We start from the raw sequence: 14,387 nt of genomic DNA on the forward strand, positions 1-14,387 counted from the left end.
GGAATTCATGAAGTTCAGATTCAAAAGTAAGATCTGAATGCAAAAATGTTTAACAGTTGATCAAATGAAATGTGTAATATTTCAAAACATTAACTTGCAAACAGTGTTGAATTCTTGTTTTATTTGACTCTTGTAGATTTGAAGTGTTGTGTTTCCTGATGTTGTGCTACAACTCTGCAGCAGTTTATATGCCTTGCTCTTCCTACCAGTCTGCTTGCAGGATGTGTTCACGGTAAGACTCATGTCTCATTTAAGGCATCCTATATTATCTATCATCTAAGATAACCCCAGGAGAAATCCAAGCATGACATGAAGGTACACTATATGTAGATTTTCTAAATCATTTGATTCTGTTGTAAAATTAAGATGCACTCACTTTTGTGTTTTGTTTATAGCACTTTCAGTATGCTCTTTTACCAACAAATTTATTACAGATGTGGAAAACATTTGTTTTATTCCTAAGCTAACGAGAAACTTCACCAAAATAGTATTCTCTCAAAATGTATCATACAAATGTTATTTTTAAAAAATCTGTCACTATCAATGTCAAGTGGGTTGGAATACCTCATTCTTTTGATGGTCTAAGTAACAAATAATGTGTCAATATCTATTTGATGTGTATTACAAAACAATCAAGGTTAAGATTTAAATGTTTTTTAAATCTTGTGAATCTTGCTCCTCCTTCCCGTGTTGTTGTTCTCTGATTCTGACAAACAAGGCTTGAATTCCATGAAGCCTGCAGTTTTAATTATAATAATTTTACAGAATACAGTACATGAGCTCAATGAGGCCATGGTACCATTTAATATGATTTCCTAATGGGCATTTGTACCTTTTATTGATGGGCTTTGGATAAGGAGTTAAAACAGTGGAACATTTTCAAGAGCACAGAAACATACATTTGATGGTCGCCTCTCATATGTGTTTAAAAGTCAATTCTATTACAACAACTCATGTATATTTTAAACCACTGTGAATCTGACCTGGCACTGACTGCCGTGATCTCATGTTCTGAATCAGATTGTATCCTTCTTGGTGAAAAAGTATGATCTGAATGGAAAGTGTAACTGAAGATTAAACATCCAACAGTGGTGTATTAAAAATATTCGAGCAACATTTTCTAATACAGTTTTTTTGCAGGAAACAGTTTTATTTCTGTTTCAACCTGTTGCCTTGTGGCCAGTAGTATGTTCCTAGGGGACAATGGGAAAAAATAAAAAGTAGAATATTTATAAGTCATCATGTTGTTAGAGTTTAAATTACATTATATTAATAAATAATAAATAAATAATAAATTAAGTAATAATTCTCAAACTGGGTGCAAATACATGCATATCTCATAGCATTCACACTGATTTGTATTGCTTTTTTTAGTTATTTATCTTCTAGTGAGTCTCTCATTTGAAAAGTTTAGAGAAGAGTAATTCATTTTTTGTAAAAGAACACTGAATTAACCTTGAAATACTCACAGCCTGGAGAGGAAAAATCATCTGGAGATCAGCCTCGCCTCATTCTCACCTTAGGGAGACTTTGAACTGTAGTCATTTCCTAAAAACTCTGTTCTCTTCTAATGAACACTTCCACTATAACTGAAGGAAGTGCAGTGTGGAAACCAGACATCTTTGAAACTTCAACATTGAGTAAATTATAGGAAACTGGCCCTTCAGAATATTATTTTAGATATAATTTTTATAAAGAGGGAAATTCAGCCTACTGGATCTCTAGATTTATCTAATGGATCTGTACTATTAAGAGAAAATCAGGGGCATTCTATTTTTTGGAAAACCAAGCAGGTACATACTGTATATCTAGATTAAACTGTTATGTCGTACACAGCGTCCATTTGGGATTTCCGACACTGTTGCACTTTGGGTTTAATAAAGAGGGTTACCTCTTTATGTCACTTGGGTGCTTTTGCGGGTTTTTGCCATTCTATGTCAGTTATGAGTTATGTACAATAAAAAGCAGACGTCTGTGAAATCTGTCCATCTCCATCTGGTCCATCTGGTTTTCCGCGGTGTAACATAAACCATGATAAAATTGTACACTTCAAAATTAAAACCATGATAAAATTTTTCGAGGTCAAGAAATATGAAAGGAAACAATTAGCTTCGGTGGATTTCCAAACTTAATCTCTTATCTGACTTTGAATATTTATCCTATAGATAAGCATGTTCTCTTTTTTAAACTAATCCATCAGGAATTGCTTCTGTTTTAAGTTCTTAATTTCTGTTTTATTTTTTAAAATGAAAGTGCAGTGCTTTGGTATTGTAGCTGCTTTATCACACCAAGGTGGGCTTCAATTATACAGCTGCAGTTAATCCAATTACCTGCTTGCATCTAGCAGATATGGTGTTCAGCTCAAGTGATACAGATATAAAAAAAGAGGACCACATCTGGCAGAGTGTTTGGTTTTTCGGTTCTTCAAGTTCTTCAAGTTCTTAAATATTTTAATTAAGTTTGAGTTTTGAACTTGGGCAAGGTGAGCTTATGAACTGATTTCTTTTAAGTCCATTTTATTTAATATCTTTTTGGTACAAACCATATAAACTTTGTACCACACTTTGAGGTGTAAGCCCTATGGAGGCCTTCCATTTACATGATGTTACTTCCGTGTAAAACTATGGAATGTGCCTTGTATTATTAATTGAATGCAGGAGGGTGCAAAAAAGAAAGCAAAGATTCATAACAAGTGAGCTAACTTGTCTTGTTTGTTGTCATCTTTGGTTCACAACAGATTAAGATAAACACAATAATGTAACCTGTTGTTTTTTTTGCTTTATTGTGATAGCCAAAGACAGCCGTGTGCTGCCAGGTCAATTAAGTAATTAAGTACAGATGTAGACATCTAGAATGTGTAACATGTCTTCTGGTACTGTATACTTTTGAAAGCACTTCAGTATCACGGACAGCACCACGTCACAACATTTTTATTTTATCAGATAATCTGATGCAGAACTGCACTACTTTTTTAACACCTCTGGGTGCAATGTGTCTAATATACTGTACAGTAAATCTTATTTTAATAATAAATATTTTAGTATTTTACAGTAAATGGTTAGTGTTGCTGTACAGTATTTTCCTGAGCTAGTCATACTGTACGGAAACATTTACAATTTTTACTCACAATATGTTAAATACTGTATTAACTCATGCTTGTGATAAATTAACTCATTTTAGTAAGGGTCTCACAGAAGAAATGTTCAGCACAATATATTAAATAAGGAAAAACCTGTTGATAAATTTGGGAAATTAACTGTTAGTCTAGTAACAACAACTAACCTAATTCACATGACTAACCTAATCTTTTACTGGAAAAAGGTTGAGATTAATGCTTCATTACGTTCGTAAATCTGGAGTTGTGCAGCTGGAGTGCATTCATACAGTTACATTTGAAAAATATAAAAATAACGTATTACAGTTAATAACTGTAAATTCTAAGAGTGACCTTTAAAACCTCTGTATGACCATTCATATTCCTTTCGTATTTTTGTGGATACTGTTATCAATTAAATCTAATTAAAATATCTACAGGTTAATACAGGATGTCAGAAATATTATAAAAATATATTTAAATGAGAAACTTTGAAGTGGTGGTCAGTATGTCACAAAAAGATTTTGGGGACTGGTCACTTTTGTGTTGAAACAAAAAAAACTTTTACAGTACCATATAATTAATTCAAGAGCCTGTTTGTTAAACAACACTGAATTAGTACTTTGTGCATTAAGCCTAGAATGCTTTAGTCTAAACTCACTTGGAATGTTATGTTGGGATCTCTATACCACAAAGATATTGCTGCACTGGATGTTGTACAAAAGGCCAATTCCAGGTCTGAAGAGCGTGTCATACATGGATGAAGAGGACTGTACCTTTTTAGTAGCATTGAACAATGAAGATTGGAATTGGATTCAAGCTTCAGAATCCTGCAAGTCTTCGATCAAGTTAATTCAGTTTAGCATTAAAGAAAGAAGAGACTTCAGAAGAGAAGGACTTCTGAAGAATGGAACCACATTTTTGAAGCTGACTCCACAGGATCCTGTTTTAAACAGCTTGATAGAGACTTCGGTAACTTTGTAAGCTCTATTAATTCTACATATCTCTCTAATTCTCAATGGGAATTGTGATTTACTGACACAATATGTACATGATCATGTAAATTTGGATGCTTTGTATGTGGAAAAAATAAACATTGTTATTGCATTGTCTTTTTCCTTCATTGTTTTTTGTGAGAAAATCATTAATAAACATAATGTAAACAAACAGCTTGATGGGATTCTTGTATTATTAATCTGCTAGCAATAAAATGAACAAGATGGTCCAAATGGCTTCATTTTGCTTGTAATCTTTATGTCCTTCTAATGTTCTCAAACAGGCCTACTCAAATTGTGGCCTTTAGAGTTCAGTCAATTGTATGATGTTGTTTATCCATATTAGCAATTATTGAATTGATTGTCAGCAGAATCAATGTACCAGTTGCTGGATGGAACTGGTAACAAGTAACAGTGCTGTTGGAGCAAAGTGATACCTTGAAATGGCTACTAGGACACAGGCTATGTAACACTGTAAAAAATGTAACTGTGTTTCTGTAATCTTCTCTCCTGACACAAACACCAACCTTGCCTAGCTTTTACACTGCAATGTATTCCTGAATAGTTTTTTTTTTCCTACTAGGTTATGTGTATGTGGGTTTCCAAGACAACACCAAAAGCAGTGGAAGGAGCCCTGTGGTCGGGTTGTTCTGGACCCTGAATTTATGGTGCAAATGCTGACGTCAGTATATCATGCCATGTAAGTGCCTGCAGTCTATATTTAAGTTTCTGATGACTGTCCAATGTATAAATGTGCAAGTCGCTCCATGGTCGAGTTTTTACAAGGACAATAATAATGCTGTTATGGGACTTGGTGCACTGGCCTTCATGGTCCATAACAATATTGTTTTCCAATGCAAATTACAGATAACTGTGTTCTTTTCCTAGAGGGGGTTCACATGGCTCACATGTAAAGCAATTCTAGTTACTGTTTCCAGTTGGATAACTTGGAGTCATTAATTCAGACATAAACCAGATACTCTTGTGTAGTTTGCTTACCTCTGTTGTGAAAGTAAAGAGATAAAAGTGATTGAAAATCTTTTGTGCTGGATTTGTGAGGTAAGTTAGGAATGATTGTAAGTATTATGATGTCAAATTCTTAGTAGTATATCTCAGAATGAGGCAGATCTAGTATAAGGTTACAAAAATAGCTGTGTTGCTTTTTGGTTGCTCTCAGTCTATAATAGCACTAAAAGTAAATTTGGTTTGTGTGGTTAGCTATGCATTAGGTTTAAACCAGTGGTACCCCATCCTGGTCTTGGGTGACCAGAGAAATGTTTTCAATTTTCAATCTGGGACACACAGAGATACATTTTTAAATTCTCTTTCAACTCTTAAACCAACAAATGAGATTTGTAACTGATGTCAATCCTCCACCAACACATCCCTGCCTGATGAGCTGACCATTTCTATGCCCGCTTTGATGCTCTAAACACAGACACTGCTGAGAAGACCCCAAGTATACATGGCGAGTTTGTTCTGAAACTCTCAGAGCAGGACATGCAGAAAACTCTAAGTAGGGTAAAAATCCTGATTTGATACCACCCTGCGTCCTCAGGATATGTGCAGCCCAGCTGACCACAGTGTTTACGGACATCTTTAACTCCTTCCTGTCACAGTCCATTGTCCCCACCTGCTTAAAAAAAAAAAAACTATTGTTCAACTTCCCAAAAAGGCAGAAGTTACTTGCATTTGAGTAGCATTAACATATGTGGTAATGAAATACCTGGAGAAGCTGGTGTTGTCACACATCAACTCCTCCATCACAGAGTCCCTGGACCCCTTGCAGTTCGCCTACCAGGACAACAGATCAGTTGATGATGCTGTCTCCCTAGCTCTACATACAGCCTTCTACCACCTAGACACTAAGAACTCATATGTGAGAATGCTGTTTGTGGACTACAGTTCAGCATTCAATTCCATCATACCCAGCGAACTGGTGACAATGCTCAGGGGATTAGGTCTGTGCAACTCTGACTGGACTTTCTAATCGAGAGACCACAGGTGATGCGGATAGGTAATAAAACATCAACACCACTCACCCTAAGCACTAGAACCCCACAAGGCTGCTGTCTGAGTCCAAGGTTGTACTCCCTGTTCACTCACGACTGCACAGCAAGACTGAGCAACAACCGCATCATTAAATTTGCGGACAACACCACCATAATAGGCCTGATCAGCGATGATGACGGGTCTACTTACAGGGATTAAGTTGTACAGCTGCTGAGGAGGTGGTGCCATAGCAGTAACCTGGACTTGAACGTGAGTAAAGCAAAATAACTAATAGTGGACTTTTGGAGACATGGGCCGCACGGCCCACTCAGTATTGATGGAACGGAAGTGGAAACAGTCACCAGCTTAAGGTTTTTGGGAATTCACATTTCTAATGACCTAACCTGGACTGTGAACACGGACTCTATCTTGAAGAAGGCTCAGCAACATCTATTTCCTGAGGTGCCTCAAGCGATGGAGGATGCCAGTACCTGTGTTGGTGAACTTCTACCGCTGTACCATCAAGAGCGTCCTCACCAATGGGATCACTGTGTGGTATGGAAACACCTCTTCTTGAGAGAGAAAGGCACTGCAGAAAATGGTGAATGTGGCCCAGAAGATCATCAGCCGTGGTCTCACAGAGGTTAAACAGCTCTATGAGGACCTCTACCATGGTAGAATTCTGGCCATCACAGAGGCCATCACCACCCCGGGCATGAGCTCTTCACCCCACTGCCCTCAAGCAAGAGATACAAGAGCATACATACACTTGCCTTATTCTTCAATAGCTTCTACCCAGAAGCAAGTAAAACAGGGGTAAAGCATTTTTGAAGTATCTTTGTTAGCATGTGTTGGGTTTTGATCTTCAAATTCCCAGCTTTAGAAAGAACCTTATATATCTTGTCCACATCATGTAACATTCACACTTTAGAATAGCGGTTAGATACAGATTTCTGGGGAGAGTAAGCCTCTGGATCAGTCACACTTTGATTATTTAAGGATTAAGCTAGATCACTTAGATCTGAATGTTTTGATTTGATCATTCATTATTCAGTGAATGAATGGCATTATTAATTAATTCCAAATTCATAAAATTGACAGTCGTCTGTAACACGTCCAGTCATGTAGTAATGTAATTAGCTGCATTTTTGGTGTCATAAACTATTCATACAGTTCTGACTTTTATATAATAACCTCTCTTACCTTTAAAGGTTAAACCAATCTACTGTGTGTTTTCTTTCAGTCTGTATTTTTTTAAGCTTTTCTTTTGATTGTTGTTATTTTGTATTTTTGAAGGTATTGAAACAGATTACATTTTTGTTTTAATCCCAGTTTTCAGTCTGGAGCTTTATTAATGTTCAGAAGTAAAGTACAATACATTTTTATCTTGTAATCATTTATTGCCGTGAGAGGCTATTTTTGAGGGAAATCTAAAATGACCATCGTTACTATGTTTTTCTTTTGTGATTGATTTTTTAATTAAAATTCGTATCCCATTATTATGTAGCTGCGGAAGATCAGAGCAACAGTTATGCAAAATAATTTTGTGATTGTGATTGTGATTGCATCCTGAAATTCATTTTCACTTATACAGTAAGTAAGGAAAGTTATTCCAATTGTCCAGTGAAAATAGGTAACCCAGCATATTTGGCTGTAATGAAATGCTCATCAAAAGTCGAACTCATCAAAAGCCAAGAAGGTGGGAACCATTCATTATAATTATTTTGAATTGATTTAATTTTTCTTGGCAACAGGGGTGTGAATATAGTGGTACAACAGCTCAAGCAGTGCGAGGCAGCAATGGTAACCACTACAGCTGCCCTTTTAATTACATTATATTATTATATACATTATATTATTATTACATTTTATGTAACAGATTATAGGTATAAATAAATACTGTATAGTGGAAGAACATTTATAGTCTCCTCTTCATTCCTTTATTATGAGAAAATATTTGTTCATATATGCAAAATGTATATTCAATTTATTTTTATATAGCGCCTTTCACAACAAGGTTGCCCCAGGGCACTTAACAAAGCTGTGTGAAAATACATGACATTACAATACAGAAAGAGAAAAAGAAAAAGCCAGAAGACAATGGAGGAGAGGAACCAAAAACCCCTCTGTAAGAACTGCGAGAGGTCAACTGGCTTCCCGACCCCTCTGGGCATGCTAAGATTATACGATTCTTAAAAATCTGTTTTTTATTAATATGTGGAATAAGCAGAAGACCTGCATTCTGTGATCTAATTATGAAGTCTGTCCTGTACCTAACAGGAAGCCAATGGAGAGAGCTATTTATAGGCATTATGTGGTCATATTTTCTACTGCTGGTAACATTTCTAGCTGCCGCGTTTTGAATTAGCTGTAAGGTGTTGAAGGTGCTATAGGTGCTCCCTGATAGTAGGGCATTATAGAAATCTGTATGCAAAACCATTTATTCGTTTCTCTGTGTCTTGAGTGGAAAGAAAATACCTTAGTTTTGCAATGTTTCTTAACTGTAGGAAGCACAGTTTCGATACTGCATTAACATGAGAGTTAAATGAGAGCCTTGTGTCTAAGATAACACCTAAGTTATGTGCCGAATCTTTGAGGCAAAATTTTTAACCCTCAGAGTTGAGTGATGAGGTTATAGCAGTCCTATCCACACTGTTGCCTCCAAACAACAGAACTTCAGTTTTATCAGAGTTGAGTGACAAAAAGTTTTCACACATACAAGACTTTACTTCATTAATGCAATTAGCTAAAGTGACAATTGACGAGGTGTCAATAGGTGTAAATGAAATGTATAATTAAGTGTCATCCGCATAGGAATGAAAGTTAATATTATGCTTTCATATAATCATACCTACAGTAGCGGCAACATGTACAGAGAGAACAATACTGGTCCAAGCACTGATCCCTGTGATACCCCAAATTTGACTGGTGACAGTGACGAAGCAGTACAAATATTAGATGTTTGAACATAGTGAAAACGGTTAATTAAATAGGAGGTAAACCACAGGCCAACCTGAGACTCAAGCCTGTGTAGCAATATACAATGGTCAACTGTGTCAAAGGCAGCACTACGATCTAGGAGCACAAGACTAGCAAGACTGTTACATTCCCTGCATCAGTTGCTAACAGAATATAATTTACAATTCTTGTTAATGCAGTTTCAGTGCATTATATCAGTGCAAGTATATTATTTGAATCCAGATAAGACTGAAGTTGGGTCACAACTATTCTCTCAAATATTTTAGATAAAATGGAACATTTGAGATAGTTCTGTAGTTTTTAAGTACTTGTGGATCCAAGTTTGGTTTCTTAAGCAGTGGTCTAACAACTGCTACCTTAAATTGGTCAAGTACAAAGCCTGATGCGAGGGACGTGTTCATCATACTAATTATAGGTCTCGCCAATACTTCAAGGGAATCTTTAACTAGATGGGTGCGGATGGGATCTAGCAGACAGGTGGCTGATTTTGTCTTAATAATTAATATCTTTAGTTCATGTTCATAAACTAATTGAAAAACACTGAAAATGTGCGCACACTGTTTTTGTACTAGACTTCTTTGCGGCCTGTTTGATTGTGTTTGAAGTCTGATTTGTAAATTGTATTGGTAAAGAAGTCCATGAAAATATCACTACCAAAGTTAGGAATTCTATATATAGAATTACATAACAAGTGATATATTTCAGTGAAGCTATTACATTTTAGCAGGCATTTCCATTTTCAACCTTTTCAATAAAAACCAATAGAATTTTATTTGTACTTAATTTGATGACACATGAGTATTTAGTATTAATTTTCCTCGGCGACTAAAATTTGTAGTAGCAAATTTCTGAAACAGAAAATTCACATACAATTTAATGGTGCGAGTAAATGTCAGCTGAAAAATCTGGAGTGCTTAATGGTTGATGGCTTCCCCATTCACGCATCAGCCATAGTCAGGAATTTGGAATTTGTACCCTCTCCCTTCCTTTGAGAAAATTAAGACTTTTTTCATCTTACAAATGATGCCCATGTTAGGCAATTTCTATCAATCTCCGCTGGCGAGTGCATGATTCGTGTATTTATAACATTGAGGCTTGAGGTTTTGCAACTCTTTACTCTATGGACCACCTAACAGTCTTCTTTGTAAGGTGCAGTGTGTCCAATACTCTGCACCCAGATGTTTAACTCACACCAGACCCTGGCAGCATATCTCTCCTATGCCTTAGTCTCCACATTGGTCGCCTATAAAGTCACGTATTCAATATAATATCCCATTACTGACTTTTAAGACTGTTAATAATATGTATAAATAAATCATGATTCCACTCCCTCCTGTAGACTCCGTTCGGTTGTGCCTGGTCCTTTGCTCACTGTACCTAGGACTTAATCTCTGACTTTTGTTGACCATGCATCTTCTGTTGCTGCTCCTTTGTAATGAAATGCCCTTCTTCCAACTCTTCAAAAGACACATTCTTTAACTCCCTTCAGATGTTAATTGAAAACTCAATTTTTCTAACTCACTTCTTGTTTTTGTTAATTTTTTTTTAGTTATTATTGAAAATGTTTAGTCTTTTTCTTTTTCACTATGTACAATGTCCTCGGGATGGATGTACGAACCTCCTTTAGAAAGGAGCTTGATAAGGAAAGTAATTTATTGCTAATAATAATGTTGAATTTTAATTTTTGTGTAATCTTACTCTGTTAATGATCTTTCTTAGAAGAAGAAAAGTAAAAAAGAAGGAAGTGTAAAGTGTAGGCTCATCAATAACCTAGCTTCTAACATTATCTTTTTGTATTTTCATTTATTGTATTTTCTTTTATAGGTTCAAAAACATTGCTGTCTGACAACAGTTTTTAAATTCCAATAGATTGATCTTCAGGTTAAAATAATTTATCAAGGAAGAAGTAACTTAGCAGCAACCTTTAATGGTCAACACTCCATTTTAACTTTTGCTTTGCTCAACTTTGTTAAGCTAAAACATGTAATCTAATTTTGTTCTACTAAGAAGTAAATATGTCACATAGAATGTGAAGCACTACTTAGTGTTTTGCAGTGTTGTCTCTCCAATGTGGGATTTATTCTCCATTAGCTGTGATGTGAGTACTGTTCCCAAGTGCCTTCTGTTCCATCTCATTTCTCAGAGCCACAAAAAAGTAGATCTGATGCCATCAAACAGATATTACATTCTTCCTCCTGTGTTGGTAGCCTCTTACCTTTGGTTTTACTCACTATTCAGGCAGCCGGTTAGCACTGTAGATTACACTGACCGAGGTTACACCTTTTCTTATTTCAGTTACAATGGAGAATGGGATCTGGGGAGAGAGGCGTTGGATGACATCATCTACAGGGCACAACTGGAACTTTACTCTCAGCCTCTCTTGGTAAGAAGCCTCTGCTGTTGAGGCTTATGATACTGTCCCTACCTCACCTTTAACAAGGTTAAAGTATTTTACAAACCTAAGTGACCTAGAGGGCTGGGTCTTATTCTGGATTCCCCCAGGAAGGGCACTTGTTTGATGCAGATTAATCCCCCATTTGATCCCATTAACTCATTTAAATGATGATCTCAACATCATCATCATTCATCCAAAGAAATGAAGTCGCTGTCATCTACAATTACTTTACCATTTCAATCACTGTTTAAATGCAAATTGTCTGCCTAAAATACCAAGAACCAGAAGAATAAAGTGTGAGATTGGCAGTGACAAAAGGGCATGGTTAGCAAAATGCACATGCTGACAGTCCTTGTCTATAATCGAAGGAGAGAAGCAATCAAAGCAGGAGCAGCTGGCACCACTAGCAATTAAACTGCTTGGAAGTCTGTTGAAGTGCCTCAAAGCAAGAGAATCTGTTAAAGTTATATATGGGTGTGATGATGTGGGGTAATCTTATTGAGTGGGGAAGAAATGTCTGACACAGTGATAAACATACACACATACACAAGAGCTCCACGAGTTGAGTTTCTTTTAATTGTTGCAACTGATCAGAGAAACATTTCCTTCAAATAATAAGCCACATGAGCTAATAATAGACCATTTAAGTTTGGTTTAACCACAAGATCCTTTTCCTTTCCATTCCTTTATCAAGCAGAAATTGTGGTGGATGGCTGTGAAATGTCCCAGCCATTGGTTCCTCTTTAGTAATTGAAGCCTCCTGCTGTTTCCTATTAGGAAATTGTTGCCTTGTGGTTACCTTGCTATATACAGTAGGTGTCTTAGAGACATTCTGACCACTGCTATCACCGTATTAAATGGAAAACTGAACTTTCCATTTTTCCTCCTTCACTGTTAAGAAAAGTACAGTAAAGAGAAACCCATTTAATTTTCTGAACCGTAACTGATTTTTTTATAAGGGATATAGGGGTTGTGTTGTTGCCAGGCACCTTTGGGATTATAGTTTTGTCAATAATCTGTAATAGACTGTGGAACTTGTAATGTGCCTTCTGGTGAGCTCTTAAAACCATGGGTAGCGCCGGCCTTAGCTTTTTCGGGGCCCAAGGCAAGACCATGGAAAGGGGCCCCTCTAGATCACGATTTGCGTATACGCTACTATTATCAACTCCCAAGACAACCTTATTTTACTATTTGGAACAATAATTTAAATTAATTAAATAACTAGAAAACTGTTATTAACCAGCTTTGAATAACACATAATACATAACTTATAAACAAGAACATGAGGCACACATTTTACATTGATGACATATTTAAACGGGATCTCTGTTACTTTCAAAGTTTAGCAAATCATAACTTAGGAATTATTGCATTGAAACCTTTGTAGAAAGGAATTGCAGAAATAAATGTGAAATTAAGAAAAAAACAAGTGCTCTCAATAACAAAGGGAGGAGATATCACTTAAGTTGGGCTGATGGGAAAGTTTTATAAAAATCGTTCTATAAATCATTTGCCTGTAATTTTGACCTCAGGATTGTGTTAACTAACTTGAGCTCTGAAAATCTCCTCTCTGCTCCTGTTGCTGTCACTGGGAGAGAGATTTCAATCCGAAGGGCTAAAGGTTAAGTTCACAATACCTGTATTTAATGAAATGCAGGAAAAACCGATAGGAAAAAAAATGTTTTAATGCCGATTATGTACAGTATTATTGCTGAACAGTCTTTGGTTCTGTACATTTGCTTTCACGTTTTTGTTTGGCTAGGTGACCCACACGCCACGTGTACAGTTTTGGAAAACTTAAATCTGTTAGCTTCTAGTAAAAACAACTCAAAAGTAGTCTAAGTCTGTAGTTTGAAAATGCAACATCTACTGTTCGCTAGGTAGATGGATGTGACAGACTCAAAACCAAATTAAATACACTGTTACATTATTACGTACATAGTGCATTATTACAATGACTTGACTTGGCGTACCTCTCTTTTGAGGTAACTTATTTCGCTCTTCTTTTCTGGGCTTTATGTACTCGATTATGATTGGTCATTTTCCTTGACTGGGCTTTCATTGGGATAAGCAGGAACAGACAGAGCCGCTACAGGTTCACATTTCAATGTGCCGATTAAAAATGTTGTGTTGCACATTGAGAGGGCCCCCTGGTGGCCTTGGGCTCTAGGTGGTTGCTGCCTAGTTCACCCATGCCTAGTGGCAACCCTGACCATGAGTTTGTCATAGGAGTGTGTACACAGTCCTGCTTCCACCTGTGCTGGTGAATAATGTTAACCAGTAATTGTTGATTCCAGGCTGAGTGGGAGGATAGAATAGAAAAATAATTGCCAGTTGCATTTTTTTTAAAAAAGCATTATTTTCCAGTTTCTTCTGCTTTGTACTTAGAAGCTTTATTGTGGAATTACATTAGCGAGGAAAACATGCCAGCTTGCTAAAGGCCATGAGTTAACCTAAATAACCACACAACCACACAAGCAGTTTAGAGTGTGGCTCAGGATGTTTTTAATGAATGTGCCTGATGTTTCATGCTTGCTTATTGTTAGTGCCCCATATACTCAATCATCTTATCTCATGCAATTAGATGGAATGAACGGCCCAATATTTTGATGGCCTTTGCTCTGACCTATCTTCTGTCTTCAGGTGGCCAACGCAATGAAGAGTTCCTTGCCTGCCACTGCGCCTGATGTTTCCCAGGGCCGCAAGGTCCTGCAGGTGGAGGTGACACCCACCGTGACACGAATATCCCGCACCGCCATCACCACGGCCTCTATCCGCCGGCACCGCTGGAAGAGAGAGGGTAAGACCTTCCCATGGAGTTCCCGGGGTGCAACCCTATACCTCTCAGATTGGCTTTTCTGCTTGTTTTTAGTTTACTGGATGGGACAACCATAAAGGTGAACTAAACCAGTGATGTTGTCCTCAGTCCTAT

The 14,387-nt window shown here is 36.8% G+C and overlaps 1 protein-coding gene across 2 annotated transcripts in view; it reads left to right on the forward strand.

Annotated features, from left to right (window-relative positions):
- Positions 1 to 14,387, forward strand: part of LOC148648898 (hyccin 2-like) — a 156,104-nt gene that overhangs the window by 110,349 nt on the left and 31,368 nt on the right. For both annotated transcript variants that reach the window (XM_088607246.1, XM_088607245.1), the window contains 4 exons: positions 137 to 232; positions 4,673 to 4,789; positions 11,356 to 11,443; positions 14,099 to 14,255. In XM_088607246.1, coding sequence (XP_088463372.1) covers positions 137 to 232; positions 4,673 to 4,789; positions 11,356 to 11,443; positions 14,099 to 14,255 — 458 coding nt within the window. The remainder of the gene's footprint in view (positions 1 to 136; positions 233 to 4,672; positions 4,790 to 11,355; positions 11,444 to 14,098; positions 14,256 to 14,387) is intronic.

Source organism: Lepisosteus platostomus, chromosome 14 (assembly GCF_059453375.1).
Source record: "Lepisosteus platostomus isolate fLepPlt1 chromosome 14, fLepPlt1.hap1, whole genome shotgun sequence".
Classification (NCBI taxonomy): Eukaryota; Metazoa; Chordata; class Actinopteri; order Semionotiformes; family Lepisosteidae; genus Lepisosteus; species Lepisosteus platostomus.